This window comes from Trachurus japonicus, chromosome 11 (genome assembly GCF_045865225.1).
Source record: "Trachurus japonicus isolate A0001 chromosome 11, Traja_1.0".
Classification (NCBI taxonomy): Eukaryota; Metazoa; Chordata; class Actinopteri; order Carangiformes; family Carangidae; genus Trachurus; species Trachurus japonicus.
The window spans coordinates 4,449,777-4,477,720 of record NC_140917.1 but is presented as its reverse complement, the minus strand read 5'-3'; the positions used below and the strand labels follow the sequence as shown (position 1 = coordinate 4,477,720).

At 40.8% G+C, this 27,944-nt stretch overlaps 1 protein-coding gene across 3 annotated transcripts in view; it reads left to right on the top strand.

The window, feature by feature from the left end:
- Positions 1-5,489: 5,489 nt before the first annotated feature.
- The window catches only part of pleca (plectin a), a 165,450-nt gene continuing 142,995 nt past the window's right edge, over positions 5,490-27,944 (top strand). For all 3 annotated transcript variants that reach the window (XM_085790727.1, XM_085790726.1, XM_085790725.1), the window contains exons 1-4: positions 5,490-5,825; positions 8,791-8,828; positions 14,603-14,797; positions 24,785-24,983. In XM_085790727.1, the coding sequence (XP_085646853.1) occupies positions 5,666-5,825; positions 8,791-8,828; positions 14,603-14,797; positions 24,785-24,983 (592 nt within the window). In that variant the 5' untranslated portion in view covers positions 5,490-5,665. The remainder of the gene's footprint in view (positions 5,826-8,790; positions 8,829-14,602; positions 14,798-24,784; positions 24,984-27,944) is intronic.

The window sequence follows — 27,944 nt, the reverse complement described above, 5'->3', positions numbered from 1 at the left end:
AGACCATTTAAATCTGTATGCATCAAATATCGATTAATGAATTAATCGATAATTTGCATCCCTAGTCTGTTGGTCTTGGTTAAGTACCACCTTGAATGCTTAAGCTTATGTATTCAGTCATTCAATGGTATTCATTAGATTCACATGACGTCACTGTGTTTCTGCGCCGCCATATTTGTGTCCGAATCAGGGCAATCTGGGCACAGATCACAGCATCACGTTACCAGAACAAGTGGAGTAGTAGGAGGAAATCAGCAAGAGACCGAAAATTGACGTTATTTGAAAGATGCCAGGATTATATTGTGCTGTTGACTGTGATAGCAGTCGCCAAAAAAAACCCCGGACTGCAGTTTTATTCCATCCCAAAAGACGTAAAGTTATAGACGGAATAAATAGTTGACTGCAGGCAGTCTATCAGTGGCAGCATGGGCTGTGACAAGTCTCACAAAAAGAGGGGATTCACTTTTTTTTAATAACATGGATATATTGAATTCTGCATTTTGATTACTTTCTTATTAATTACTCACTGATTCTGCATTTAGGGTCTTTTATTTCTGTATAACAGACCGTTGCTAAGTAAAACGGGCCGTTGCTAGGGACGCCGCTCTGATCAGCGGAGCAGGGCAGAAGAACTATCAAGGGTTTTTACCTCGTGTTTCATTTTTACCAGCTTCAGACTAATTGTGATGTTAGAAAAATGACTTGTAGCTTGTTAGAGGGAGAGTGGAGGCTCTCTGCCTCCCTCACCGCTGCTGGAACCAAACCTGCGATCAGAGCGGACAGAGCGGACGGGCCAGCGCAGTGTCACAGCTGTGACCAGCTGTGTCTGTGCCACCGCGAGTCCGTGACACGAACGTGTCCCGTATCGTCATAATTATGACAGACAGGACGACATAAATGCGCACATCGTAACATTTACATGTTGATTCATCAATCTACTGAGTGATTATCAAAAAACAACTACACACGAGTCGACCGAGAGGAGGATGAGGAGCAAACAGTGGAGAAGTGACCGGACTTCGGACTTTGATCAACATTACGTCTCAAATTAATTAGTTAATTAATTAACTGTGTAATAAGTGGGATAATATAGAGTTAGTCTGTTGTTATAGAGATATAAACCCAGACAGGATGTATGAAACCCTGTCATTTTGTCAAGAAACTGTCATTTCCATCCTGCGGTTTGCATGCTGTCATATGAGGAGACCTGTCAAATCGGACACAAATATGGCGGCGGTCCCTTCGACGTGACGTCACTGCAACCCATGAATACTAAAATCCATGTGAAAAAAAAAAAAGCTTCTCACTGTTCTCAGGTCAAATATTTATATGCGATTAAAATGCGATTAATTACGATTAATTAATTCCAAAGCCTCTAATTAATTAGATTTTAATCGAGTCCCAGCCCTAATAATTATATATAATATTAAAGGTTGAATATGTAGAATTACCAGAACAACAACAGAAAAAGAATTCCAGCAGTCGATTGCCAGACCGTTGCTAGGTAAAACGGGCCGTTGCTAGGGACTCTGCTCTGATCAGAGGACACAGTACAGAGTAGGAGAACTATGCAGGATATTTACCTTATGTTTCATTTTTACCATCATTTAACAGCATAATAAATGAGTTGTAGCTTGTTACAGGGAAAGTGGAGGCTCTCTGGCTTACACCCACACAAATACACCCATCCTAACAAGTATATGATAATCCATTGATCCACCGATTGATTATTAAAAAGGCTTGGTTGGAAACAGACGCATACGACCGGGAGGAGGCAGGAAAACAGCGGAGAACTGAGCCACGTGTCGGCTACGGGCAGGTACGAATGTAAACAGAACGTGACCGAAAATGAAGACTAAATATATTTTTTTATGGAAAAGCAATACTTTCATTCTGTACCCCTCTAAATGCCCCGTGGGTGTATTATTTTTGAAAAAAATATAGCTTTTAATAAATATTCTACATATTCAACCTTTAATTATTATTATGTAACAGGAGGAAACTCAGCTTTATTAACTTATTGTCGCTCATTGAAACTTTATTTATTTATAGAACTTATTTATATCATTATATACTAGTTGTTGTGTTTTTAAATTTTTCTCCTCCAAAAATTAATGTGAAATCTGCGGTCGGTTTGGTTTTGATTATGAGTTACCATGGAAACAGATCCAACACACACACTGTCAGAGTTTAACATTAAATATTTTTTAAAAGCCAAATGATGTTTCTTCTTCTTCTTCCTCCAGTTATTGATCGCAATCAAATTGATGATTATTGATCCTCAGAGCAGAATCAGTGAGTTTATTATAATTTACATGAGAGGAAACAGAACATGGAGAAATGTGAGTGTTTGGTTTTTTTATTTGACCACCAGGTGGCGCCGTCGGTTCATCGGTTTGTTCTCAGCTCAGCGTCTGAAGGTGAAAATGTTATTTTAGTTTTAAATGTGAGAACAAACAGAAACTGAACCAAGTCACAGATGAAGAGACAAGAAAAGAACATTTTATTTGTTCTGTAACGTTAAAGATGAACTGTCAGATAGAGCTTAGTGTGTCTGTCTGTGTGTGTGTGTGTGTGTGTGTGTGTGTGTGTGTGTGTGTGTGTGTTGGACCACACCTTTCCTCTGTATTTGACGGAGCAGAATTAAAGACACTCAGTAAATATTTGAGCCGTGTTCAGCAGCGTTAACGACAGTAGTTACAGTAACAGGAGCAGGGTGCGTTCAAGACCGAGAGTGACTAAAAAACCACATGTGGAATTTAACATGGAACATTTATCACATACAAAGTTTATAAACATTTGTCATTTTCACATGTAAGCTTTGTTTTTACATTTAAAACATGTTTTTTTTTGGTTTGCTTTTGCACATGTGGAGTTTAACATGTGAAACACACGTGTGCTGCAGGGGGAGGAGGAGGAAATATGGGAAACACATGGACCCGGAACATTTTTGTGGTTTAGTGTGAAACTTGTGTTTAAATCTGAGCTCATAGAAAAACATGAGACAGGATTTACATTTGTAAAAATGATTGTTCACAACATACAAAGTTAAAAACATTACTGTTTTTTCCAACGTGTAATAGTGTCATACTCTTTTGTTTGCCACAAACTCCTGTGTGTTCTGACCGATGAACACGAGACTGTCAACATACAAGTTAATATTAGAGTTAAAGGACAATTCCGGGCAAATTCAACTCGGGGCTGTAGCCTATTTTCTTAACATTTTAGGTCTAAAAGAAGGAATCTGAAGACTTTCAGTTTAATTGCTCCTGTTTTGCGGTAGTTGTGTCTGTCCCCGCATCGCCACGGCAGCCATGAATGGGAGCGGATTGAAGTTCTTGCTGCTTAGTCTGTTTACATCCCTCAAAGCCACAGACGGCGTCAGATGGCGACTCAAACATGCACCCAGAAGTTTATTTACTTCAAGCAAGCTGACATGAACTAGATCTAATTTGCACGAGACCCAAGTTGACGCTCAGTGTGTTCACGTGCAGTCTGAAGCTCCCGTTTGTGTCATAAACACAGGAATATCAACTCTTGACTTGCTTGAAGTGTACATTTTTTTCCACAGACAGCGTCAGATGGCGACTCAAACATGCGCTGTGAAGTTTATTTACTTCAAGCAAGTCATGATTGATTATGATGAGCATTATAATTCACTATGAATGCGCTTATAATGCACTTTGTGGTCTTCATAGAAAGTGTTACCAAACATTTTTCTTATTTTCCATCCGTTGTTTTCACATGTCAACTTCTATTCTCACAGAAGTTTAAGTTGAAATTGTGTTTGAAATTCAATTCAATGTGAAATCGTAGGAAGTTACACGAGAGAAAAATGAGAAACTGTCAAACTTTAATATGAAACTTGTGTTTAACTCTGAAATCACAGTTTGCTTCTGTTACACCGTCGCAGAAAACGTTTCTTCTTGTGTCATTTTCACATGCAAACTTTGTTTTAACAGAAGTTTAAGTTGAAAACAAATTTAACATTTGAAACCATAGGAAGTTAAACACTAGAAAAAATTTGAAACTGTGTGAAACTTGTATTTAGATCTGAAATCACAGCTCAAAACATTTTTTTGTGTCATTTTTACATGCAAACGTTTAATATTTAATTTGAAAACGTTTTTTTCGGGGGGTTTGCTTTTGCACATGTGGAATTTAAACATGTGAAACAAACATGTGCTGACACAGGAGGAGGAGGAAACATGGGAACACATGGATCTGGAACATTTTTGACGTTTAGTGTGAAACTTTTGTTTCTGAGCCCACAGACGAAGCTCAAAACGTTTTCTTGCGTCACTTTCACATGCAAACTTTGTTTTCACATGTTTCTGTTCTATTTTTTGCATATGTGAGTTTAAAATCAGAGGGGAAAAAATCAGTGTGAGTGATGCAACTGGACCTGAAAGTGCAGTTTGTGAATGACAGGAATCTGTGAGTTGCTGTCAGTCTCTACCTGTTGTTACACAGGTCACAGCTTCCAGGTGTTTTCAGAGGGGGGGTTGGGAGGGGTTAACTGCCCCAGGTGCATTTCTGAGTTGCCCCCTCCACCTCCACCTCTGTCTCTGTCTCTGTCCATGTGAACCTTTCTAACCCTTTCACAAAAGTTTAAGTTAAAACCGTGTTTGAATTGAAATTTAACATGAAATCGTAGTAAGACAAAAATGAAAAACTGTGTGAAAAACTTATTTAAATCTGAAATCACAGACGAAGCTCAAAAACGTTTTCTTGTGTCATTTTCACATGTAAAATTCTGTTTTCACAAAAGTTTAAGCTAAAATTGTGTTTGAAATTAAATTTAATGTGAAATCGTAGTTAGTTAACCGAACAAGAAAAATGAGAAACTGTGTGAAACTTAAATTTAATATGTTCAACACTGCAAAAACTCAAAATCTTTCCAAGAATATTTGTCTTATTTCTTGTCAAAATGTCTCATTTTAGTCAAAACTAATCTATGTCCACATAAAATAAGACTCATCACCTAAAAATGTACTTGTTTTTAGATCATTTTCACTTATTTCAAACTAATTTTCAATTGAAATAAGTAGAAAAATCTGCAGTGAAAGCACGTTTTTTGTGCTTGTAATAAGAAAGAAAAACTTGCTCCACTATCAGATTTTTCTACTTATTTCAAGTGAAAATCTGCTTTAAAAAAGTAAAAAGTGTCTAAAAACAAGCTACTTTTTAATGTGACGAGTCTTATGAGATTTATTTTCACTAGAAATGACATTTTGACTAGAAATAAGTCAAATATTCTTGGTAAGATTTTAAGTTTTTGCAGTGTAATATGTCTCTCTCTGTCTCTGTCCATGTGAGGAGTCGACTGTGATGTTTCAGCAGCCGGGCAGAGAGAGAGAGGGGGGTGGGGGGGTGGGGCCGTCACTCTCACACCGAGCCACGCCTCCAAACTTTTCCTTATGCACACACACACACACACACACAGACACACACACACATGCACAAACAGGATTCATTAGCGTAGCCAGACTGAGAGCTGACGTGGGCTGAGGTGGAGCAGCTGTTCTCCATCTGAGCTGCTGCTGCTTCCTGCTGCTGGTTCTGCTGCAGCAACACTCCTTCTCTCTGCAGCCTCTTCTCTCTATCCCTCTCTCCCTCTCTCTGTGTCTCTCTCCCTCTCTCTGTCTCTCTCTCCGGCTGCAGCATGGATCTCCTGGCGGCCTGGGCCGACTCGGGCCCGGCGGCGGCCCGGCTCCTCTGGGTGCTGCTCCTGGTCGTGGCCTCGCTGCTGGTCTGGCTCCTCTTCCTCTGCTGCTACAGCTGGAACCAGAGCTCCTCGGCCTCGCTGGAGAGATACCTGGCAGGTAGGTCGCTGCTCCAAGGCCCCTCCCACCTCCCTACTCCTCCTCCTCCCTCCTCCACTTCCTCCTCTTCTTCCTCCTCCAGTGGTGTAGTCTATGTGATACTCAGTATACACACTGAAAATGCATAAAAACTTCAGTATACCCAGTACAACAAAACTATCTAACTAAAGTAAATGTCAGTGGTTCTCAAAGTGGGAGGGGTTGACAGGGTTCAAGGGGGTCCCCAACTTTTTCTTGAAATTTGACCACTTTTTCCTACAATTTTTTTGAGAAATTTTACCAGTTTCTTCTCAATTTTTCTGTTCTACTTTTTACTTTTTTTTTATTTAAGAAGTTTTATCCCTTTTTGTATTATTGTTTGACCCCCTTTATTAATTTTTTTCAATTAAAAAGAGCAAATCTTTTTACTATTTACTATATACTATTTTTACTTTTATTTTATTATCGTTTGACTTTTTTGTTGAAACTTTACCACTTTTCCTAGAATTTCTTTGAGAAATTTTACCAGTTTCTTCTAAAATTTTCAAAACTTTTTTTTTTTTTAGAAATTTTACCACTTTTTCTGAGAATTTTTTCCAAATTTTTCCCCCCAATTTTTTTTTCTTCTTTTTACCACTTTTTTCAAAAAAAGAATTGTGAGAATTTTTACCACTATTTTCTAGAAATGTTTCAACTTTTCTTGAGGAATTGTACAACTTTTTCTAGAAATCTCTCTAAAATCCTTCAAAAATGTACGCCTAATTTAAACGTACATTGATTGTTTGTGTATTTCTGGTGTTTTGTCCAATGGGGGTCCGTGGTCTAATTTGTGTCCATTTTGGGGTCCTTGAAATAAAAAAAAGTTTGAGAACCACCGGTCTATGTGATACAAGTATGAACAGTTTACCACCTAAAAAGCAGTTTACCCACTACACAACATTAGACTACACCACTGAGTATCGACACCACCGCTCTCAGCTCCACAGTGCAGATTCAGATTGTGCAGCTTCTCTCTGTGCAGAGCGGTGAGTCAGCCTCAGGTCTCTGGGAGGAGCTGGTGGTGGAAACGCTCCTTTTCCTCCGCTCTCCCACTCCACTAATTGTAAATTGTTAGTGTTTCCTTTCCAAAAGCTGCTGGATACACTTTTTTTTTTTTTTTTTTTTTTTCCACAAACTGCCGGCTCCTCCTGGCTCCGGCTGCTGCTGCAGCAGCGACCACAGGAGCCTGTTTAAAATAAAATGCTCTTACTCATGTGAGAGGACACAATGAGGCTTTCATGAAACTGTTCTTATTTTTAGGGGAAGAAGTTGTAAATGATCACAGAGCAACTTTTTTTTTTTTTTTTTTTTTCCGGTTTCCGAGGATGTCAAACTGACAAACTGCTCTTTCATTTAGAAATCATAACTCAAGATACAGCGTCATGGCAACAGCATCACTTACGGCTCCAAGGCCTTAATATTAAAGCTCCATGTTTTTATCAGAGCCCCTTCAAAATAAATGTAGATGTTTGTATTAAAGCTCCTTCAAAATAAAGGTAGATGTTTGTATGAAAGCTCCTTCAAAATAAAGGTAGATGTTTGCGTAAGCTCCTTCAAAATAAAGGTCGATGTTTGTATGAAAGCTCCTTCAAAACAAAGGTAGATGTTTGCATGAAAGCTCCTTCAGAATAAAGGTAGATGTTGGAATTAAAGCTCCTTCAGAATAAAGGTAGATGTTTGTATTAAAGCTCCTTCAGAATAAAGGTAGATGTCTGCATCAAAGCTCCTTCAAAATAAAGGTAGATGTTTGTGTTAAAGCTCCTTCAAAATAAAGGTAGATGTTTGTGTTAAAGCTCCTTCAAAATAAGGGTAGATGTTTGTGTTAAAGCTCCTTCAAAATAAGGGTAGATGTTTGTGTTAAAGCTCCTTCAAAATAAGGTCAAGGTCAAGGTCAAGTTTATTTATATAGCACCTTGAACCAAAGTGCTTTACAGTTAAAACAATTTCAATTACAGTTTAAACATCAGATAAAAACACAATAATAAAAGCACAATAAATAAAATAAACATTGGATAAAACATTGGATAAAAGCACAACATACAATAAAACTGTAATGATAAAACAATCGGTCAAGGGTTAAAAGCCCGGGAGAAGAGGTGGGTTTTCAATAGAGATTTAAAATGTACTAAGTTTGGAGCTGTTCTGATTGGGAATGGCAGGCTATTCCAGAGTTTAGGAGCGGCGACTGCAAAAGCTCGATCGCCTCTTGTTTTTAATCTTGACTTTGGTGTGCTGAGGAGGAATTGGTCAGCTGACCGTGATGTTCTGCTTAGAGTGTGGGGAACAAGCAGGTCACTTAAATAAAGGGGAGCCAAGCCATTCATGGCTTTAAAGGTCAACAATAAAATTTTAAAATTTATCCTCTGGCAAACAGGAAGCCAGTGGAGAGACCTCAACACTGGGGTTATATGCTCAGTTTTCCTAGTACTTGTTAAAAGGCGAGGTAAAGGTAAGGTAGATGTTTGTGTTAAAGCTCCTTCAGAATAAAGGTAGATGTTTGTGTTAAAGCTCCTTCAAAATAAAGGTAGACGTTTGTATTAAAGCTCCTTCAGAATAAAGGTAGATGTTTGTATGAAAGCTCCTTCAAAATAAAGGTAGACGTTTGTATTAAAGCTCCTTCAGAATAAAGGTAGATGTTTGTATGAAAGCTCCTTCAGAATAAAGGTAGATATTTGTATGAAAGCTCCTTCAAAATAAAGGTAGATGTTCGTGTTAAAGCTCCTTCAAAATAAGGGTAGATGTTTGTGTTAAAGCTCCTTCAAAATAAAGGTAGATGTTTACATTAAAGCTCCTTCAGAATAAAGGTAGATGTTTGTATGAAAGCTCCTTCAAAATAAAGGTAGATGTTTGCATCAAAGCTCCTTCAAAATAAGGGTTAGGGGTCTTGATTCTTCTTGTGTTTTTATATTTTTCCTCGTTAAATAAATTCTGTTTCTTTGTGTTTCAGTTATGACCGAACAGTCGAAACCTAAAGCTGCAACTCAGGTGAGAAAATGTTCTTGTTTTAACAACTGTGAAACATGATGAAGCCGTAAATTCCTCTACACGCTGCTGCTGCTCTCATCATCATCACACACACACACACACACACACACACACAGACACACAGACACACAGACACACACACACACACACACGCACACACACACACACACACACACACACACACACACACACACACACACACACACACACACACAGCAGACCTCATACCAGCTGCAGTTCCTGCCTCTGTCCTCTGGGGGCACTCTGCACTCACACTGAAGCACTGACAGAGTTACAGCATCACAGGAACTCTCAGACTAGAGTGCCTATAGAGAGAGAGTGGCGACAACGGAAGTTCAAAATGCTGGCCGATCACGTGGTCCATGTAGCCTCAGAAAGTTCCCGGAAGTGCTTGGCGGGCAATTGAAAGCAATAGGAAAACCCCGATAATTGCTAAATAACGGTCAATAAATGCTTTGTTTTGCGGTATTTATATGCTTGTGTTAATTACTTTTAACTGTGTTAAGTTTACTTAACCCCTACAGTCATCAACAGCAATAAAAATCGTAGCATTTTCTCTGTTTTTATCAAACTTTCAGACTTGAATGAGGCAAACTGACAGGTCACTGACAACATGTCTGGACTCACAACTGCATAATGATCTGTTCAAATAGGAAATCCATGCAAATGCTAAAATTTGATTTGAATTAATTGTAAATACACGTAATTCTATCACTATTTGTTAACTATTATTGTTATTAGGCTATGCTTGTGTTGCTTTGAACTCTGTTAACTTGACTAAACCCGTACAGTTGTTGATAGCAATAAAACTGTAATATTTCCTCTTTTTTTTACTTTCAGACTTGGTTGAGGCAGAGTAACAAGTGACTATGATTTGACAATTGACTACACAACAGCATTATGATGATAACTCTAATAGAAAATCCATGGCAAATAAATTAAAGTTTAATTTTAATTCATTGCAAATATATGGAATTTTATCACTATTTGTTAACTGTATACTTATCCCAAACTTACTGTACTCAGTGATGCATAATAAAACACAGAGTCATGTTTTACCCAGTGCACTTAATATCACAATAAATTCCTTAAAAACAGATCTACAGAAGTCAAACAGATCAGCATGTCAAGCTGTTTGCGTCCTTTCCGCTGTGTTGTCCTTGAATATAGTCTTCACCATGGTATGCTGTGCTGCACGGGGATGCTCCAGTCGCTTGGAGAAAGGCCTGCACATGTATGGCTTCCCCAAACACAGGGACAGGAGAAAAGCATGGCTGGCTAAAGTCAGAAGGAGCAATTTAAACACCTAGATTTCAACAACAAAAAAATATGTGAGGTAATCATATTCAAACAATTTGCTCTTTCACACACTTTCAAATACCACGCCACTGGGAAGTTTAATATTTTTTTAATTAACAGAGCAGAACAGGAAAAAACAATGCAAGAAGAATCACAGAATCACAGCTCCTAAAACAGTAGCAACGACAAGAGAGGGCAGAATCCATTGGGCTACATGTAATAAATATCACCACCGACATGGGTAGCCCTAAGCAGGCCATGTGGAAATCCTTTGGGGTCGAATAAAACATAGGTGACACATCCAGCAACACCAGACAGGCATTTCTTCTTCATGGCTGTTGTCCCACATCTGGTGAAACAGTTAACACATAAGAGACATGTTACATCCTTGTCATCATCACTCCTGAGCTATAAGATCATTGGTCCTTACTCGTCAGTTCTCCTGATGTACAGCATCAATGTCTATGATTATTGATTAACTATATATTGCTCTGGCCCATACATTCTTCATTTATAAAAATATATATTTCTAGTTATAGCTGACATAGTCAAAAAGGTGATCACTAGTCACTAGTTGCTGTTTATTTACAGGAGTCATAGTGGATGCTGCTGTGCTGGGGTGCATTACATTCAACAGTGTTCCTCTCCATTAAAATACTTGAAGGCAAAATATGAGCAACAAGTGTTGAGATAATGCAGTACAACACACAATGATCTCAACAAATAACATAAAGTACAATGAACACTACTTTTCTGATGTCAACAAAAACTGAACATGTATAAAATTTATGAAAGCAGAATTTATGGCACAGCTGGTATACTGCACTGCATGATGTTGCACAGGTGTATTAAATAATATGACCAATAGTTTATATAATGGTTAGTATGATTACTTGAGAACATGCCATGGCTAGATGTGTATTTTAATCAGTAAGTGGTTTAACAAATAGATTAGCAAATCAGAACATTTTCCATGTTTGAGACAGCAGTCCAGAATGTCCTCATATCATAAACTGCAGCCTCAATGATATTAATTTTATGTTTAACTGCAATCACACTCCCTATACATTAACCTCGCTACTAGTCTGACAATTGACAGCGTTGGATTAAGTTATATTTAGAGAACAGAATTACATTTAGCAGCCTGTTGCATGTGTTGCTATCGTTAGCCAGAGTGCTAGCCTAAACTTTTATCTGTTAATATTCTCTAAATATTCAAATCTAGACGGGGATAATCCGCCAACATACTTAATTACTCATGTCGATTTAATTCAGATGCACTACTGATATGAAAATGCCATTGTTTAAACATTTTACCTTGAACAAGTGCTGCTCCGACCAGCCGCTCCATTGGAATACATTGAGCGGCGGTTAGCTTATGCTAACTTCCGGGAACTTTTGAGGGGCTCCATGCGCCGCCATTGCTGTGAAAAAACTGAACCATTGCAGTGAACGGAGGTGGCGCCACTCTCTCTCTATAGGCACTCTATCTCAGACTAAATAGTGAACCATCCTGTGCACTGATATAAGGATGATATATAAGTCTTTACATATAGAAAAGGATATACTGTATATCTAGGCTATATCTATATACAGGTACATATCAATGAATTAGAATATCATGTAAAAGTCCATTTATAGTAGTTCAAGTCAAATATCCCTAAAGTATTTAGTGCATATAGATGGACATACTTTTCAGAAGGACAACATTTCCATATTAAAAATGCTTCTTTTTTTTTTAAGAAATTGGTCTTTTGTAATAGTCAAATGTTTTGAGACACTGAATTTTTTATTTTTAGTAGTAAGTAGTAGTAAACCTTTATTTTACCAGGCAAGAATTGCTAAGAATACATTCTTATTAAGGCAATGGCCTGGTAGGAGGTGAAAGACCTCTTAAGGGGAAGGGAGAGGGGGAGTAACATTAAAATATAGACAATAAAAGCACATACAACAACAGTGACACAAAAGAAGAAAGAATAAAGACATAATGCAATGACATACCACAGAATGACAGTTAGTTTGACGTACAGTGACATACAAAAAGTTAAGTAAGGACAGAGACACTAAAAGTAAAAACAGTGATACTAGACAACCATAAATGAGACAGTAACAAAACAACAACAGTAACAGACGGTGTTAGTGAGGTTAGTGATTTTTAGATCTTCATTAAATGTGACGCCATAATCGTTACAATTAAAAACAATTAAATAAATAAAGACATGAAATGTTTCATTCTGTGTGTAATTATGGATCAATATAATGTATAAGTTTCACTTTTTTAATTGAATTATTAACATGAATAAACTTTTCCATGATATTCTGATTTATTGAGATGCACCTGTATTGTATAAGACTTTTTATTTCCTTATTCCTTCTTTAACACACATGCCAACACCACTCTAACATAGTATATATAGGGGTATTCTGTTTGTGTATGTGATGATTATAATGATTATGTGTCTCTGCCAGCGTCTGGGCACAGAAATAAACTTTCTCATATTCTCAGCGATAATTAAGCGTCTCCATGGAAACATCACATTCCTCAGTTTACAGTCAGTTTATGAAGGTGGTCGTCGTTGTACTGTAGGTTTGGAGCAGAGCTGTTTCTGAGTTTTACATGAGGAGCCGACCGTCGATCGTTTCTGTGACTTTATGACACATTTCACAACATTTCATCCAGAGGTCGTCGAGACTTTTTACTGGAAAACCACAAATAAAACCTGAAGCAGCCGCTGTAAACGCCTCTGGTCTAGGTTCAGGTTTAGTCCATGTACACCTACAGATCTGTATCTTAGTTTAGCAGAAACACGCACACATAAAAGAAAAGTTCAGCTGCTTTTAAAAAGTTGAAATGTTTGTGCACAGATTTTACAAATACAAAAACGACGACACACAGGAGCTGAAGTAAAAGATCAATCATCAGTTTGTGTGTCTGTTGTTTGTTAAATCTTTATTCTGACTCAGACGTGGACGACTTGTTTGGTTTTAGTCATAAATGAATGTTTCTGTTGGTGAGTCATCATGTTGAGACGTTTCCACGGTGACTGAAATGGTATCAAAGAGTTTGAATCTCACCGCACATCGTCCATGTTTTCATTTTCACGTCTGACGTCTGCGTCTCAGCAACAACAGGACATTGTGCTGCGTTCAATGTCTCCGGCCTGAGCAACAGTTTGTGTGTGTGTGTGTGTGTGTGGACAATAGATAAACCATGTGTAGCTTAGTGACCTTTTGGGCGACACACACACACACACAGGCTCCATGATTGTTCCCATCATGCCTTGCGTGGGCCGGTAGGTCAGAGGTCAGAGGTCACATGTGTCCCAGTCCGGCGGCCGCGGCCTTCGGAGGCGCCGTTACACACGATGAGTGAATGAGACACTTTGTCTGACGGAGACTTTACAGACGCTCCATTCAAAACACTGAGCCACTGAGATGATTGACAGCTCGTAGCTCCGCCCCCCAGCTCCTGACGGATGACTCACTCAGCATAATCATTACAGATCAGTGATGGGAATAACAGCGTTGTAATAAACAGCGTTACTAACGGCGCTACTTTTTTAAGTAACAGTGATCAATAAAGTTACTGTTTCCCACTGTTACCGTTACTGACAATAAAACGCTCCATTACTTGACTTAAAGCCCCAGTGTGTAACTTATTTGGCTTTTTATTATCAAAAATCAAATATGTCTTTCATAAATCCGTATTTCACTGAAGTGGAATCACAGCCGCATACAAATGAAAGCTTTCTGGTACCTTAGAATGAGTTGTTACAAGTCGTTACAAATACATAAGTGGGCGACGCACCGAACCGAGGCGGCCATGTTGCATCGCCATTTTTTACATTGAGTGGCAGCGTGACCGTAGGTAACAATACCACATCACCATGACAACATATTGTCACGCCTGTATTGTTTTGCCTCGTGCTGACGGACCACTTGTTTACATAGACGCTTGTTTATCCTGTTACATGCAGCGTCTGTTGTCTGTCTGACGTCTGCCCGATTTCACCTGAATGCAACATCAAGAATACGTTCAGATATGCAACCGCACCGCTAGATGGGGGGAATTCCTACATATTATACCTTTAAGAAGTCCCGTCACTAAATAATAACACACCTGTTAAAGTGTAGGACGTTATAAACACATTAGTTTCAGTTCATCAACTGGTCAGAAAAAGTTAGGAAGTTAGGGAGGGAAGTCCAGGTAATTTAACATATTTGAGCATTTTATAAAAAAGTAAGTATGGGGAAGGTAACTAGTAACTATAACTAATTACTTTTGAAAAGTAGCGTGCCCAACACTGTTGAAGATGCAGCTACAAAGGCCCATACAGGTGAAATGTGAATAAAGTAAAAATGTTTCTAAGATGAAGAGGAGGAGATCTCTTCATCATCACATCAGTTGTCTGTGCTCTGATTGGACGAGTCAATAAAACCTGTTTGTGTTTCAGAGGAGGAAGAAGCTGAAAGAGAAGATGGCCGCCGCCGCCTCCACCCCTGTCCAGGAGAAGGAGAAGGAGGTGAAGAAGGAGGAGAAGGAGGTGGAGGTCATGAGACCGGAGACAGCGATGGCTCCGAGTGTGAAGAAGAGGAAGAGACGAGTCAGAGTCGCCGTGGAAACTGTGAAGACACAGGAAAAGAAGAAGGTTTGTCCACTTCACTGTTTCCTGAACGCCTCACTGAGCTCCGGTTGTTTTTCATTTATTGTGTCTTCATATTACAGATTGTTGTAACTCTTATTATTATGAACAATATAAATAGTTTTATAATAAGTTTTATTCTAGAGGACGTCATTGTTTCCCTTCAGTGCTGCAGCTCAGTTTAAAGCTCTGTCGGGACTTCCTGTCACTTTGTGATGTCACAACAAAGCCCCGCCCACCATCACCTGGACAGCACCATCCAACAACACTTTGCAGGATTTGGTTTCTCTGAGTGTTTTATTCTGAAATTCTGCTTTTTATTGGATCATTTTAGAAAGCAGTCAGCCAATCAGAAGAGAGGCTCAGAGCCTCCTCCTCTCTTCTGATTGGCTGACACCGACCTGTTGTTACCAGAGCTCCAGAGAGAAGCTGAAAAAGAGAGAAGATGGAAAACTACACTGAGATGGTTTTTAGATGTTCTCATGGATCAGCCCTTCAAAATAAAAGACAGGAGAGGCAGACGAAATATAGAGCTTTAAAATATAAAATATAAAATATATTTATTTTATTTTTATTTTTTTATTGTGCGATACAAGTGACAAACATAAAGACATGATATAGCAACATTTTGGTAATTATTGGTAAATACAGAGTCTGCTTGATGAAAAACTGTCCCTGAAGGCAACGCGCATCAGCGGTTTTGCATGTATTTCCCTCTAAAACAACTCCGTCTGGTAACGTTGTGTTATTATCTCATAGCGTGGTGAATGTGCAGGTCACAACTTGTCCACCAGAGCGTTGTGGAGTTGTTGGATTGTGTATTTGATGAGTTTGATGAGGGAAACCAAGAAATCCCATAATGAGCCTCCGTAGCGTAGCTCTGAGCAGCTCACGGCTCTGCTCCGCCGTTCTAAAAATAGCTTGCACCGACACTTAAAGGTAACGAACCTACTGCTATGACTATAGTGATTATGGCAATGGGCCTATTTGTCAAAATGTTGAACTATCCCTTTAATTTTAAACAATATTTAGTTTTTCGTAATTTTATTAGAATGTATGGAGCAGCTGACAGATTAATTTTCTTCGGGATTAATAAAGTATCTATCTATCTATCTATCTATCTATCTATCTATCTATCTATCTATCTATCTATCTATCTATCTATCTATCTATCTATCTATCGTTCTATCGTTCTATCGTTCTATCTATCTATCTATCTATCTATCTATCTATCTATCTATCTATCTATCTATCTATCTATCTATCTATCTATCTATCTATCTATCTATCTATCTATCTAACAGAATAATTTCTGTTTCCTGGACACTTTTCACTGTTTCTCTCTGAATGTGTTTTAGAAGTCGGTGTTTCCTCGTCAACATCTACTACAGATTTCCCAGCATGCAACACTCACTCACTCACTCACTCATTCATTCATTCTTCTTCACCATGAAACCCTCTGTTGATCAGATTAAAAGCCTCGACACAATTACACAGAGTTGGCTCTCTCTCTCTGGTATTCAGGCCTCATCACGCACCGTTTATGAACACAACAACAGCGGCTTCAGTGCTGCACTCGGCCAATACTACACTCCCATCACCCCCCCTTCCTCCTCCCCCTTCCTCCTCCTCCTCCTCCTCGGTGCCATTGATTCATCCTCCTCCTGTGGTGGCCCTGAAGTGCAAAACACAACGGCAAATCAGACAACAACGGCAAAAGAGAAAACACAACACAAAAAGAGAAAACACAACGGCAAAAGAGAAAACACAACACAAAAAGAGAAAACACAACGGCAAAAGAGAAAACACAACACAAAAAGAGAAAACACAACACAAAAAGAGAAAACACAACGGCAAAAGAGAAAACACAACACAAAAAGAGAAAACACAACACAAAAAGAGAAAACACAACGGCAAAAGAGAAAACACAACTGCAAAAGAGAAAACACAACACAAAAAGAGAAAACACAACGGCAAAAGAGAAAACACAACACAAAAAGAGAAAACACAACGGCAAAAGAGAAAACACAACACAAAAAGAGAAAACACAACGGCAAAAGAGAAAACACAACACAAAAAGAGAAAACACAACGGCAAATCAGAAAACACAAAAGCAAAAGAGAAAACACAACACAACACAGAAAGAGAAAACACAACGACATTAACCAAACCGGAAAAGGTAGGTACCCTCGAGTGGAATACGTCAACGCGGCCGCCATCTTGGTCAGGGGGAAGCCGTGTCTACTTCCTGCACTAGTCAACAGAGGCAGAGGTCTATCAACCATTAAAATCGCCATAACTCACCGAATATTCAACCGATTCTCAAGCCGTTTGGTTTATTATAAATGTCAGACACATATTTATGATACGACAACAACAAAAAAATTTAGAAAAAATTTATAATTTTTTTTTTTAATGTATTAAACATACACTTAGATACTCAGACACCCCACATGCATAAATACACTGTTTTCTGATTTGCCGTTGTTTAGTAATTTGTCGTTGTGTTTTCTGTTTTTTTGTTGTGTTTTCTGATTTGCCGTTGTGTTTTGCACTTCAGGGCCACCACATCCTCCTCCTCCTCCTCCTCCTCCCTCATGCTGTTGGACTCTAATAATGTTGTATAGCAGCTCACAAACAAACAGGCCGTCGGTGTCTCGGTGTTTGGGTTATGTAACGTCTCAGCATGACACTTTTTAATTTGTCTGCAGTCGACAACATGAAACAGAAGGAGACAGAGGGAGAGAGCGGCGGTGACGGACAGACAGCCGCTCGTTTGTTTGACGACGTGATGCTAGAGGTCAGAGGTCAGACGGACGGAGGAGGAGGAAGTCCTGCTTCTTATGTAAAAACCTGCTGCTGTTCATTCAGATACTCTATTGTTCATTCAGACTGAAAAACACATTCACATGAAGAAGTTCAGAGCTTTCAATTCTCAATCACAGTCCATGGTCTTCATCTAAACCATCTTGTTGTCCTCTGTTCCCTTCTTCCATCCTTCCTTCCTTTCGTCCTTACTTCTTCCTTCCTCCTTTGATCCAATTGACCTTATCTGTTTCCTCCCTCCATCTTTCTTTCTTTCCTTTTCCCTTTGTTCTTTCATCCCTTCTTCCTTCCTTCTCCTTCCTTTCCTTGAATGAATCTGTTCCCTCCCTCCATCTTTCTTTCCTTCCCCTTTCCCTCCCTTCCTTCCTTCCTTCCTTCCTTCCTTCTTTCCCTTCGTCCTTACTTCTTCCTTCCTTTTTGACCCAATCTGTTCCCTCCCTCCTTCTATCTTTCCTTCCTTCTTTCCTCCCATCTTTCTGTTTGTCCTTCCTACCTTCCTTCCTCTCTTCCTTCCTTCCTTTCGTCCTTACTTCTTCCTTCCTCCTCTGATCCAATTGACCTGTCTGTTTCCTCCCTCCATCTTTCTTTCCTTCCTTTTTCCCTTCCTTCTTTCGCCCCTTCTTCCTTCCTTCTCCTTCCTTTCCTTGAAAGAATCTGTTCCCTCCCTCCATCTTTCTTTCCTTCCCCTTTCCCTCCCTTCCTTCCTGCCTTCCTTCATTCCTTCTTTCCCTTCGTCCTTACTCCTTCCTTCCTTTTTGACCCAATCTCTTCCCTCCCTCATTCTATCTTTCCTTCCTTTTTCCCTTCCTTCTTGCCTCCCATATTTCCCTTTGTCCTATAGCCTACGTTCATTACTTCTTTCCTTCCTTCCTTCTTTCCCTTCGGGTTTTAAACCAGCTGATGCATTTATCATTATTATTATTATAATAATAATAAACTTAATATTTTTGTTGCAGTGTTCCTTTAAAAACCTGAATAACCACATCTGTCTCTGTAGGCAGATGTGGAGCTCTGACGTCACAGCCTCAACAGACAGAGTTCAGTTATTTAGACTGAAGTCGATTTATTGAGTTGAGAACTAGATCACATGACTTAATTTATATTAATACATGTTTATAAGTCTTCATAGTGTAGCTAGTTATTATTATAAATGAATAAAGTTGATATTATTAATATATTAGGCTAATATAATAATAATATAATAATGGTAATCTCGGACCTCGGTCGGATTCGTCCTGTCTGCTGCAGGTCTGAGTCTCTGACGTGAAGCGGCTCGTGCCTCCTCTCTCTCTCTGACCTCAGATCAGTTCTCACATGCGCACGCGGAGCCGCTGCAGCTCTCTCAGCTCCATCCCGCCCGCGCTTCACTGCAGCCTGCACCGGCTCAACAGTCCTCCGCTCGGTCCCGGTCCCGGTCCAGGTCCGACCAGATCCACATCCCACACAGGCAGGATAAGATAAACTACTACAGTACCGCAGGACGCAGGCGCGACTCCCGCTGCGGATGATGAGGATGAGGATGATGATGATGAAGAGGAAGAGGAGGATGGGTCTCTAAGTTTGAGCGGAGCTTTGATGAGCAGAGTCCGGACGGAGCCGCAGCAGAGGAGAGAGGTTGTTTACCTGGAGAGGAGCTGCGGCAGCGGCAGGAGCGGTAGAAGAGGCAGGAGGAGCGGTAGAAGAAGCGGTAGAAGAAGCGGTGTGGATCATTCTGCGCTGTGAGTTGCTCTGGTTATTTCAGGATTCATGTTTCTGCCGCAGCATCGCGACAGGTCGGTCGGTCGGTCAGGAGGATTATAGGCTGCAGATATAATCCGGTTTACCGACTCCCTGTCCGAGTCCGTGGTTAAGGTGTCTATAGTCTGCATCATCCTGCTGCACGTGCACCTGTCTGTCAGAGCTGCGTCAGACCTGTCACCTGACTCAGGTGTGGCGATGCGGCGCATCGCGCTGCATGCTGGGAGTGAGTGATCCACCCATCCAGGCTTGTGTTTTGGGGGGTGGAGGCTTCCTGTCCACCAGCTGTTCACTCTGTGTGTGTGTGCTGCAGTCTATTATGAACTGTAGTTACATTTTGTTGCTAGTGTGACGATGTGGTTGTTATAGAGACGCCTCAGGTGAGTCTCCAACCCGCTCTCCCGCACCGCGGGCGACGAAGTTTAAAGGGATACACCAACATTTTTTTTCCCGTGTCTTGCCTCACTCCCGAGTCCATGACCAGCAGATAGACACCATCCTTTCGACTGTGCGTGCAGTAACAAGGGAGATAGAGCCGTATCGCCCGTAATTAGCTTAGCTCAAACACTGGAAGTGTATAGGTAGTGTTAGCCTGCCTCCACCTAAAGTCATCAGAGAAACTCTACAGCAACTCTAAACGGAAACCGGCGGGCCGACCTTCGTCTCAGAGCTGACAAAACTCTCCGGTAAGGCATCTTGAGCGGTCAAATGCCGGTAACGGGACTATCGGTCAAAACGGAGGGTTCAAGCAAAGACGGTTTATTTTGGTTCAAGCTAGCTACATCGAGGGTAGGTTAGCTTCCTATTTCAAAGTAAAAGCACAAATTCTATGTCATGGTTTTCTGTATGTAAAGGGCAACGGGTGTTTTATTTTGTGAAAGTAACCAGAAGTGCGTTGGTCACAACGGCTAGCTTGAGTAGCGCCGAATTCGTCCCAACAAAATTGTAAACAGCTGGTATTTAGATAAATTAACGACACACTGCTGATCTAAACGGCTACTTTCTCGCCTAAAAATGTTTGAAATGTTGATAAAGTGATATATTTACAGAGTTTAGAGCTAAAATGAGATCAGCTTCTGACTGCTGATTTCGGCTCAGGTAGGAGGCAGGCTAACACTACCTATACACTTCCAGCGTTTGAGCTAAGCTAATTACGGGCGATAGCTACGGCTCTATGTCCCTTGTTGCTGCACGCACAGTCGAAAGGATGGTGTCTATCTGCTGGTCATGGACTCGGGAGTGAGGCAAGACACGAAAAAAAATGTTGGCTTATCCCTTTAACTTCAGTGCCGCTAACCGCCACAAGTCGTCACTTCTCCTCGCTGGTACCTCGTGACGGTTAGCGGCTAATACCCGTGGACCTCCGTTACGCTAGGCGACACCTAGTGGTCATAGAGTGTGAGTGTCCAGAGGTTGGGTTTATTGTCACTGTGGTAACCATGACGACAGAGTATTTATATTTGTTTAAACCGACATCCCGAGCACTAACCAGGTTGTTGCCATTAGCAATACCATTATTTGTTTAGTAACCATGGCGACAATCATAACGCCGGTACAGTGCATGTCTTATTTATCTCGGTAACCATGGCAACGGAGGCCCATCATTATGTGTGGCGTTGTATGTTTCAGGAAACATGTCAACCTCATTGGTTGTTGAGGTGAGAGGATGTGATGTCACATTCTGTTGCTAGGCGACATCTAGTGGTCACGGTGATGACGCCGGTGACGTCGTATGAGGAGGAAGATGATGACGACCTTTAACTGGTCGTTATGGGTTGTTGTAACCATGACAACAACCCAAACCTCCGTCTCCTCCTGAACCGAACCATGACTAACTTTTACTGTCACTATGGCGATAACAGGTTCAGTCCCTTGTTTGTTTATTATGGTAACCGTGACAACCGAGGTCGGCCTTATTCCAGGAGACGCTCCCGTTGGTTGGTCCAGCGGAGGCGGAGGGGGAGGAGTCAGTGGAGCTCACGCCACTTCACCTCCTCCAGCTGCCAAACGCACTCAGAGCTCCAGGAGCTGCTCACGGTTGCCCCGGCAACCACGGAGACGCTTTCAGGGCGCCACGGCCGGACAGGACTGGACGGACGCCACGGGAGAGATCAGTGATGGAGTCAGAGAGACGGTGTCAGCACAGGAGTTCATTATGTCCTGTTAATTGTGTGGGTCAGTGAAGGCAGCAGATGCCTTCACTGACCCAGAGTCGCTGTGGGAGATCAGAGCTCTGCAGGAGGAGGATGACACCTCTCCCTCTCCCTCTGCAGCTCATTACAGCAGCTCTCAGTTCTAACATCACTCAGAGCTCGACCTCCTGGAGCCGCTCACCTCTCAACCACCGTGATACAGCAGCGTTTGACTTAAAGGACAATTCCACTCAAATCCAACTTGGGGCTCTAGTTTCTAATGTTTCAGCTCTAACAGAACGAATGTTTAGATTTTCTTTTTACTGTCTCCTGTTCTGCTGTAGTTGTGTCTGTCCCTGCTTCAACACAGCAGCGTAGAATGGGAGCAGACGGATCTTAGGATGTTATTATTAGCAACTTATTGTTCCCATCTATTACACAACACTAAGCAATGAGCAGTTTTCATTAACAGTTCGACCTTCTTCCAGGATTTATCTTTTTTATTGCGATTGCGGTGAAAGTACGACGTACGTAGTGTCGTAGAGCTCCAGGAAACCGCTAATAATCTTCTCCTCCATGTTTTGAAATGCATCTGGCGTAACTACGTCTGTGACGTGGTTGGAGATCAACGCTGATTGGATGTGGCGTCACAGCGTCACGCGATGTCGCTTGAAAAGTTCAAATGTTTCAACTTCAAGCGACATACACGATTTTCTGTGTCTCTGTAGCGTTGCCAAACCAGCAGGTGATGCAAAAGGAAAGGATGCTTTCAATACAAGCACAATAAAACATTCGGAGCATTCTCCTTTCAACTTAAAGACAGAAGTTTCTTTTCATTTAGGCTGTTCCCACAAAACCACTATTTGTTTTCACAGACAATGTCAGATGTCTTCAAACATTCACCGAGGGGTTTGTTCACTTAAAGGAAGGTGACATGTTTGGAAACGGAACTGAATACAAAGTTTTACGAAGTCTCAATTGAAAAGAAAATCTGCAGATTCACTCTTTTAGACCCGAAATAGGAAACCAGAGCCCCGGATTGAATTTGTCTGGAATTGTCCTTTAAGTTTCATATTTTAGGTTTGATTTCCACTTAGCTGAGGGAGTTAATCAAAATGTTTTTTTGTATATTGTGCAGCCCTATTATAACACTAACAATAATAATCATCATAATAGAGATGATTAACTGAGAATATGAATAAAACTGGAGAGAGAATCTGAACGTCAGGCCGTTAGAAACAACCTGAATGTAAACAGCAGTGTGTCTGATCGGTGGCTTGATGCCCGTGGATCCATTAGATGAATCAATGAGCTGTAAAGCTGAAAGTAAAACGTGTTCCTGCTCCAGTCTGATGGTTGATGTTGGTCTGATGCAGCGAGGGACCGGGTCAGTAGTTTGACTCTGGTGTCGGACTGACGAGCTCAGGATGAACTCCCTGTTAAAGGAGGAAAGTTTAATAATAAAGGAGGTGAAACAGCCTCAGCAGCTGAACTCTAACCTGACTGAACTGTGGCTGAAGCTCTGTGGATACATCACCCCCCACTAACCCACCCCCCCATCCCCCACGGGACCTCTGCTGCTGCCGGCCAATCAGAGAGCGGCTGTGGCGGTGCAACCAGCGCCCCTGTGAGAACGGATGGTGACTCAGCAGAAAAGGAGGCCGGGAGTGGGGGGGGGGGGGGGGGGGGGGCGTGGTGACGTCGGCACGGTGCATCAGCATCATCACAGCACCTTACCCCCACCACACCCCCCCTCCCACATACACACACACATACACACCTTTTCTTCATGCAGCAGTCGCAGCTCAGGTCTAAATATAGACTCCACAGCCAAACATGGCCGCTCTACACTCGACTCACTGTTATCATTTATCAGAGGGGGGGTAACATGAGTTTGTTCATTTTCCTCTACACTACTACACTACTGTACCTACCATCTACTCATCTACCATGATGATCTTAGAAGTGGAGCTGTTCAACATGATAGCAAGAGGATGGAGAGATACAGATCAGACTGTTGTCATGATCCCAGTCACCACTCTCCTTCTGACTGTTGGTGTCTCATATTTAAGCAATATGTCACGACAGGCCGTGGTATATGCTCATTATGAAGCAAAGGAGGAAAGTGCATGCACATCCAACTAGTAGGCAGGTGCAGGACAAACAAAGTAGTAGTGAAAGAAAAAGAAAAAATGTCCATTATCCAATAAAATAGCCCCACTGTGAAAAAAAAAGTATAGAATGAGATTAGCTCTCCTTCAGTGCAAACATATGCATTACATAGATTTTTTTTTTAAAGTTCCACCTCTCTGGACATTAGCTCTGCATGTTGTCCTTTCCTCGGCTTTTTTGGATCAACAATCATTGGAGTTTTTCAAACGTCTACTGCTCAGGCATACAGTACTTTCACCTGGAGACTCCATTTAAACTTTAAACAGTAGACGAAAGTCTTGTGTATTAGTGTATTAATCCACGTTTTGATAGGTATTATAGTTTTTGATCAATCACTGTTCAATGACCATGACCATATTTGGAGACATGTTGAGATTATAATGGGTGTGTATTGCACGGAATGTTCGTGTCAGAGTGCGTGGCATCATCGGTCAGAGTGGGAGAGAGCCCAAAAAAATTTCCCGGCCACAATTTACACTCTGCACACATGATTTTTTCCACATTTGTAGACAAACTTGTTCCGTCTCTCACAGTGTGCTCAAAATATCTGAGAGACTTACAGAATTTGAATTATCAGCCTCTAAGTGCGGCCACGTCTCTCTCTGCTCCTCATTGACTCCAATACAAAGATTTTCTGAGAGAAGCAGAACGGACCCCTGTTTTAAACTCGCAAGTGTCTGCAAAATATTTACTGTAGAAACACCAAAATCACACCAAAGCGTTCAGGAAGTCCTTACAGCGATGATGGTCTGTGTTTTTTTCTGATAGGAGTTACCGTTTTGTCAGAATAAGTCCAAATGTGAGACCAGAGGCAGAAAATCGCTCTTTTTCTCCACGTTTCTGTCTGCCTCAGCCTGGGGTGGGGGGGGGCCCTATCGTCATGGCAACCACCTCAAGTTGCTGTGGTTTCTAGTTTAGATTTATTCTTTATTTTAACCATGACTGTTTGCTCATGATGTCATTGATGTTTGAATGCTGTGAAGTCAAAAGGCCAATGAACAAAGCATTGAAAAAAGATGACCAAAGAGAATAATAATCAAGATAATAAGTTGTTAAGCTTATTAATAAATCTTTCTGATGGTCTAAGTTCCTGTTTCCTGTTTCCCTGTGTGTGCAGACGATGCAGGAGGAGCAGCAGGGGACCAAGCGGCGGCCTCTGGTCCGGGCGGCGTCGGAGGAGAGCTCCAGTGACCTGAGCTCCATGACCTGTTCCCTCGGAGACACTCTGCCCTGGAACCTGCCCCGACACCACCGCATGAAGAGGTCCAAGTCCGCGTCCGGAGACGTGCTGGACCCGGCGGAGCGGGCCGTGATCCGCATCGCAGGTACGACACTGGAGGAGGAGGAGGAGGAGGAGCACTGCAAAAACTCAAAATCTTACCAAGAATATTTGTCTTATTTCTAGTCAAAACAAATCTCATTCTACTTAAAATAAGACTCATCACATTAAAAAGTAGCTTGTTTTTAGACACTTTTTACTTCTTTCAAGCAGATTTTCACTTGAAATAAGTAGAAAGTAAGTAAGCAAGTTTTTCTTTCTTATTACAAGCACAGAAAACTTGCTTTCATTGGCAGATTTTTCTACTTATTTCAAGTGAAAATTTGTTTGAAACAAATGAAAATTATCTCAAAACAAGTTAATTTTTAGGTAATGAGTCTTATTTCAGTTTTGACTAGAAATGAGACATTTTGACAAGAAATAAGACAAATATTCTTGGAAAGAGTTTGAGTTTTTGCAGTGAGGGTTTGTGTGTTTCCTCTGTTGGACTTGAGTTCTGCTGCTGACTCAGTCCTCAGTGGGATATTATGGGCTGGCCTGGTTGTTGCTGTTTGTGATTTGTGGTTCTGGCTCTGGACACATTGATGCACCGGTTTAATTTAAGGATGTAAAACATGAACATGGTGCTGAGCTGGACGCAGCTTTAGTTTCATCAACAGGCGCTCGTCAGTTCAACATCAGTGAAACATTTCCTCTGATTTAACGGGTTAATGAGGCGTCTGGTTTATTATTCTTCATCTGAGCAGCTGAGGTTCAGTTCTGTGGTTCATCAACAGTTCATCAGCAGAGGTTTTGAAAAACCATTTATTTCTGTTTTATTCAAGAAGAAACATAAAGATGTAGTTTCACTTGTGAAGGAGACGATGTCGTCTGGTTTTAGAGACTGAACCTGTCCACATGTTGACTCATGGAGTTTTATATATTTGCTCACAGACAGAACAGGATCTGCACAAAACTAAACACAGCTCAGTGGTCTCAGTGAAACGACCCAACACTCTGGTTACATTGATACATATATTGATATTTACAGATCATCCTTCAGCAGTCACTAGGTCCTCAAGACCACTAGGGGGCGGTACCTGAGTCAGACGCTGGCTGCAGAGGGAGGGGTCATATCAGGTTATTTGAGGTGTCATGTTGCAGAGATGGTGCTGACTGGCAAAATGTTTTTCTGTTTATTTCCATGTGATGGAACAATAAGTTTGGAAAATACATCACAGATGTAGAGGAGGAATCCCACTGGTCGTATTTACACCTGAGTACACATCAGAACAATCAGTACTGATAAACAATTAGCAGCCAGTGGTGCCAAAGTACAAGACTTAGACTCTATACTAGCTTTAAATATAAAATATAAAAATACGCGTAACTGCTCTATACAAAGAACAGATACAAATCAGTTATATATAACAAACTCCTGATGCCGTAGAAACAATAAAGTTTAAATGATGTTAAGTGTAACATCATGTGAACCGTACAGGGGCCCCTAAATTGGACAAAATTTTGAGGCAAACACCAGAAATACACAAATATTTGCTTATACAATGTATGTTCAAATTAGGCGTTTCTGGAAAAAGTGGTAAAAATTTCTCCAAAAAAAAGTTAAAAAAAAAAATTGTAGAAAAAAAGTGGTAACATTTCAAAAAAAAAAAAAATTGACATTTTTTAGAAAAAAATTGGTGAAATTCCTCAAAAAAAGGTTTTAAAACAATTGTAGAAAAAAGTAGTAAGGTTTCAAAAAATAAATAAATAAAGATTTGACAGTTTTTAGAAAAAAAGTGGTAAAATTTCTCAAAAAAAAAAGTTTTTAAAAATTTGAAAAAAAGTCGTAAGATTTTTAAAAAAAAGGTTGACATTTTTTAGAAAAAATTGGTAAAACTTCTAAAAAAAAAAAAACGTTTAAAAATCTAGAAAAAAGTGGTAAAATTTCAAGAAAAAGTTTTGAGAACAACTGTTGTACTGTACTAGTATACTGTAATGTACTGTATGTACAATGCTGTAGTATAGCCTACTGTAATACTACTACATATTGTAGTGATGTGTGGTGTACTGTACTGTACTGTAGTGTAGTGTAGTGTAGTGTAGTATAAAGTATTGTACAGTAGGATAAAGTACTGTAGTGTAGTGTAGTATAAAGTATTGTACAGTAGTATAAAGTACTGTAGTGTAGTATAAAGTAGTGAAGTGCAGCTGCTCAGTGACAGTGTAATTCGTCTGTTTTTCGTTTTTCTTTGTGACATCATCAGATTTTCTCGTCTCATTTTGCTGAGTCACGTCTCCGGGGGGGGTTCATTGTTCTGGGAGGAGTCAGTGATCATCATCCTCCAGATTACAAACCCCCCATCCCCTCCTCCTTCTCCCCTCCTCCTCCATTAACTCTCTGTACACTGATGATGCCCCCCCCCCCCCTCATGCTGGCTCAGCACTTCCTGTGTCGTTGAGTTCAGTTTGTCTCTTCAGACCACTGACCCCCACCCCTCTGATATTGATTATGTGGGGTGGGGTGCTGCAGCAGTGTGTGTGTGTGTGACAGAGTGGTGTTATTGTCTCTGCAGCAGCAGCAGACACACACACACACACACTGTACACACACACACACACACTCACTGACTCTGAGCACTGAGACTCTGTCAGCTGATCGACAGGTGATGATGTCGTCTGTTTGGAGCTGCTTCCTCTGTTGTTACCAGAGTTACATGTTGTTGTAATTAGCTGCTGTTTTCTCCTGTCACAGCTATGACATCATCGCATGGTCACAGCTATGACATCATCGCATGGTCACAGCTATGACATCATCGCATGGTCGCAGTTATTTGAGCGGAATGCAAGTATTTTGGATGCAGTGTCGCTACCCGATTTGCAACGCTACCCGATTTGTGACAAAACTGGTCTGCGCCATAGACTGTAAAAAGAATGGACGTAGCGTCCGTGACGTCACCCATTGGTTTTGGGGAGTCGTTTTTGTGACTCAAATATGGCGGCCTGAACAGCGCCATGTTGGATTGGC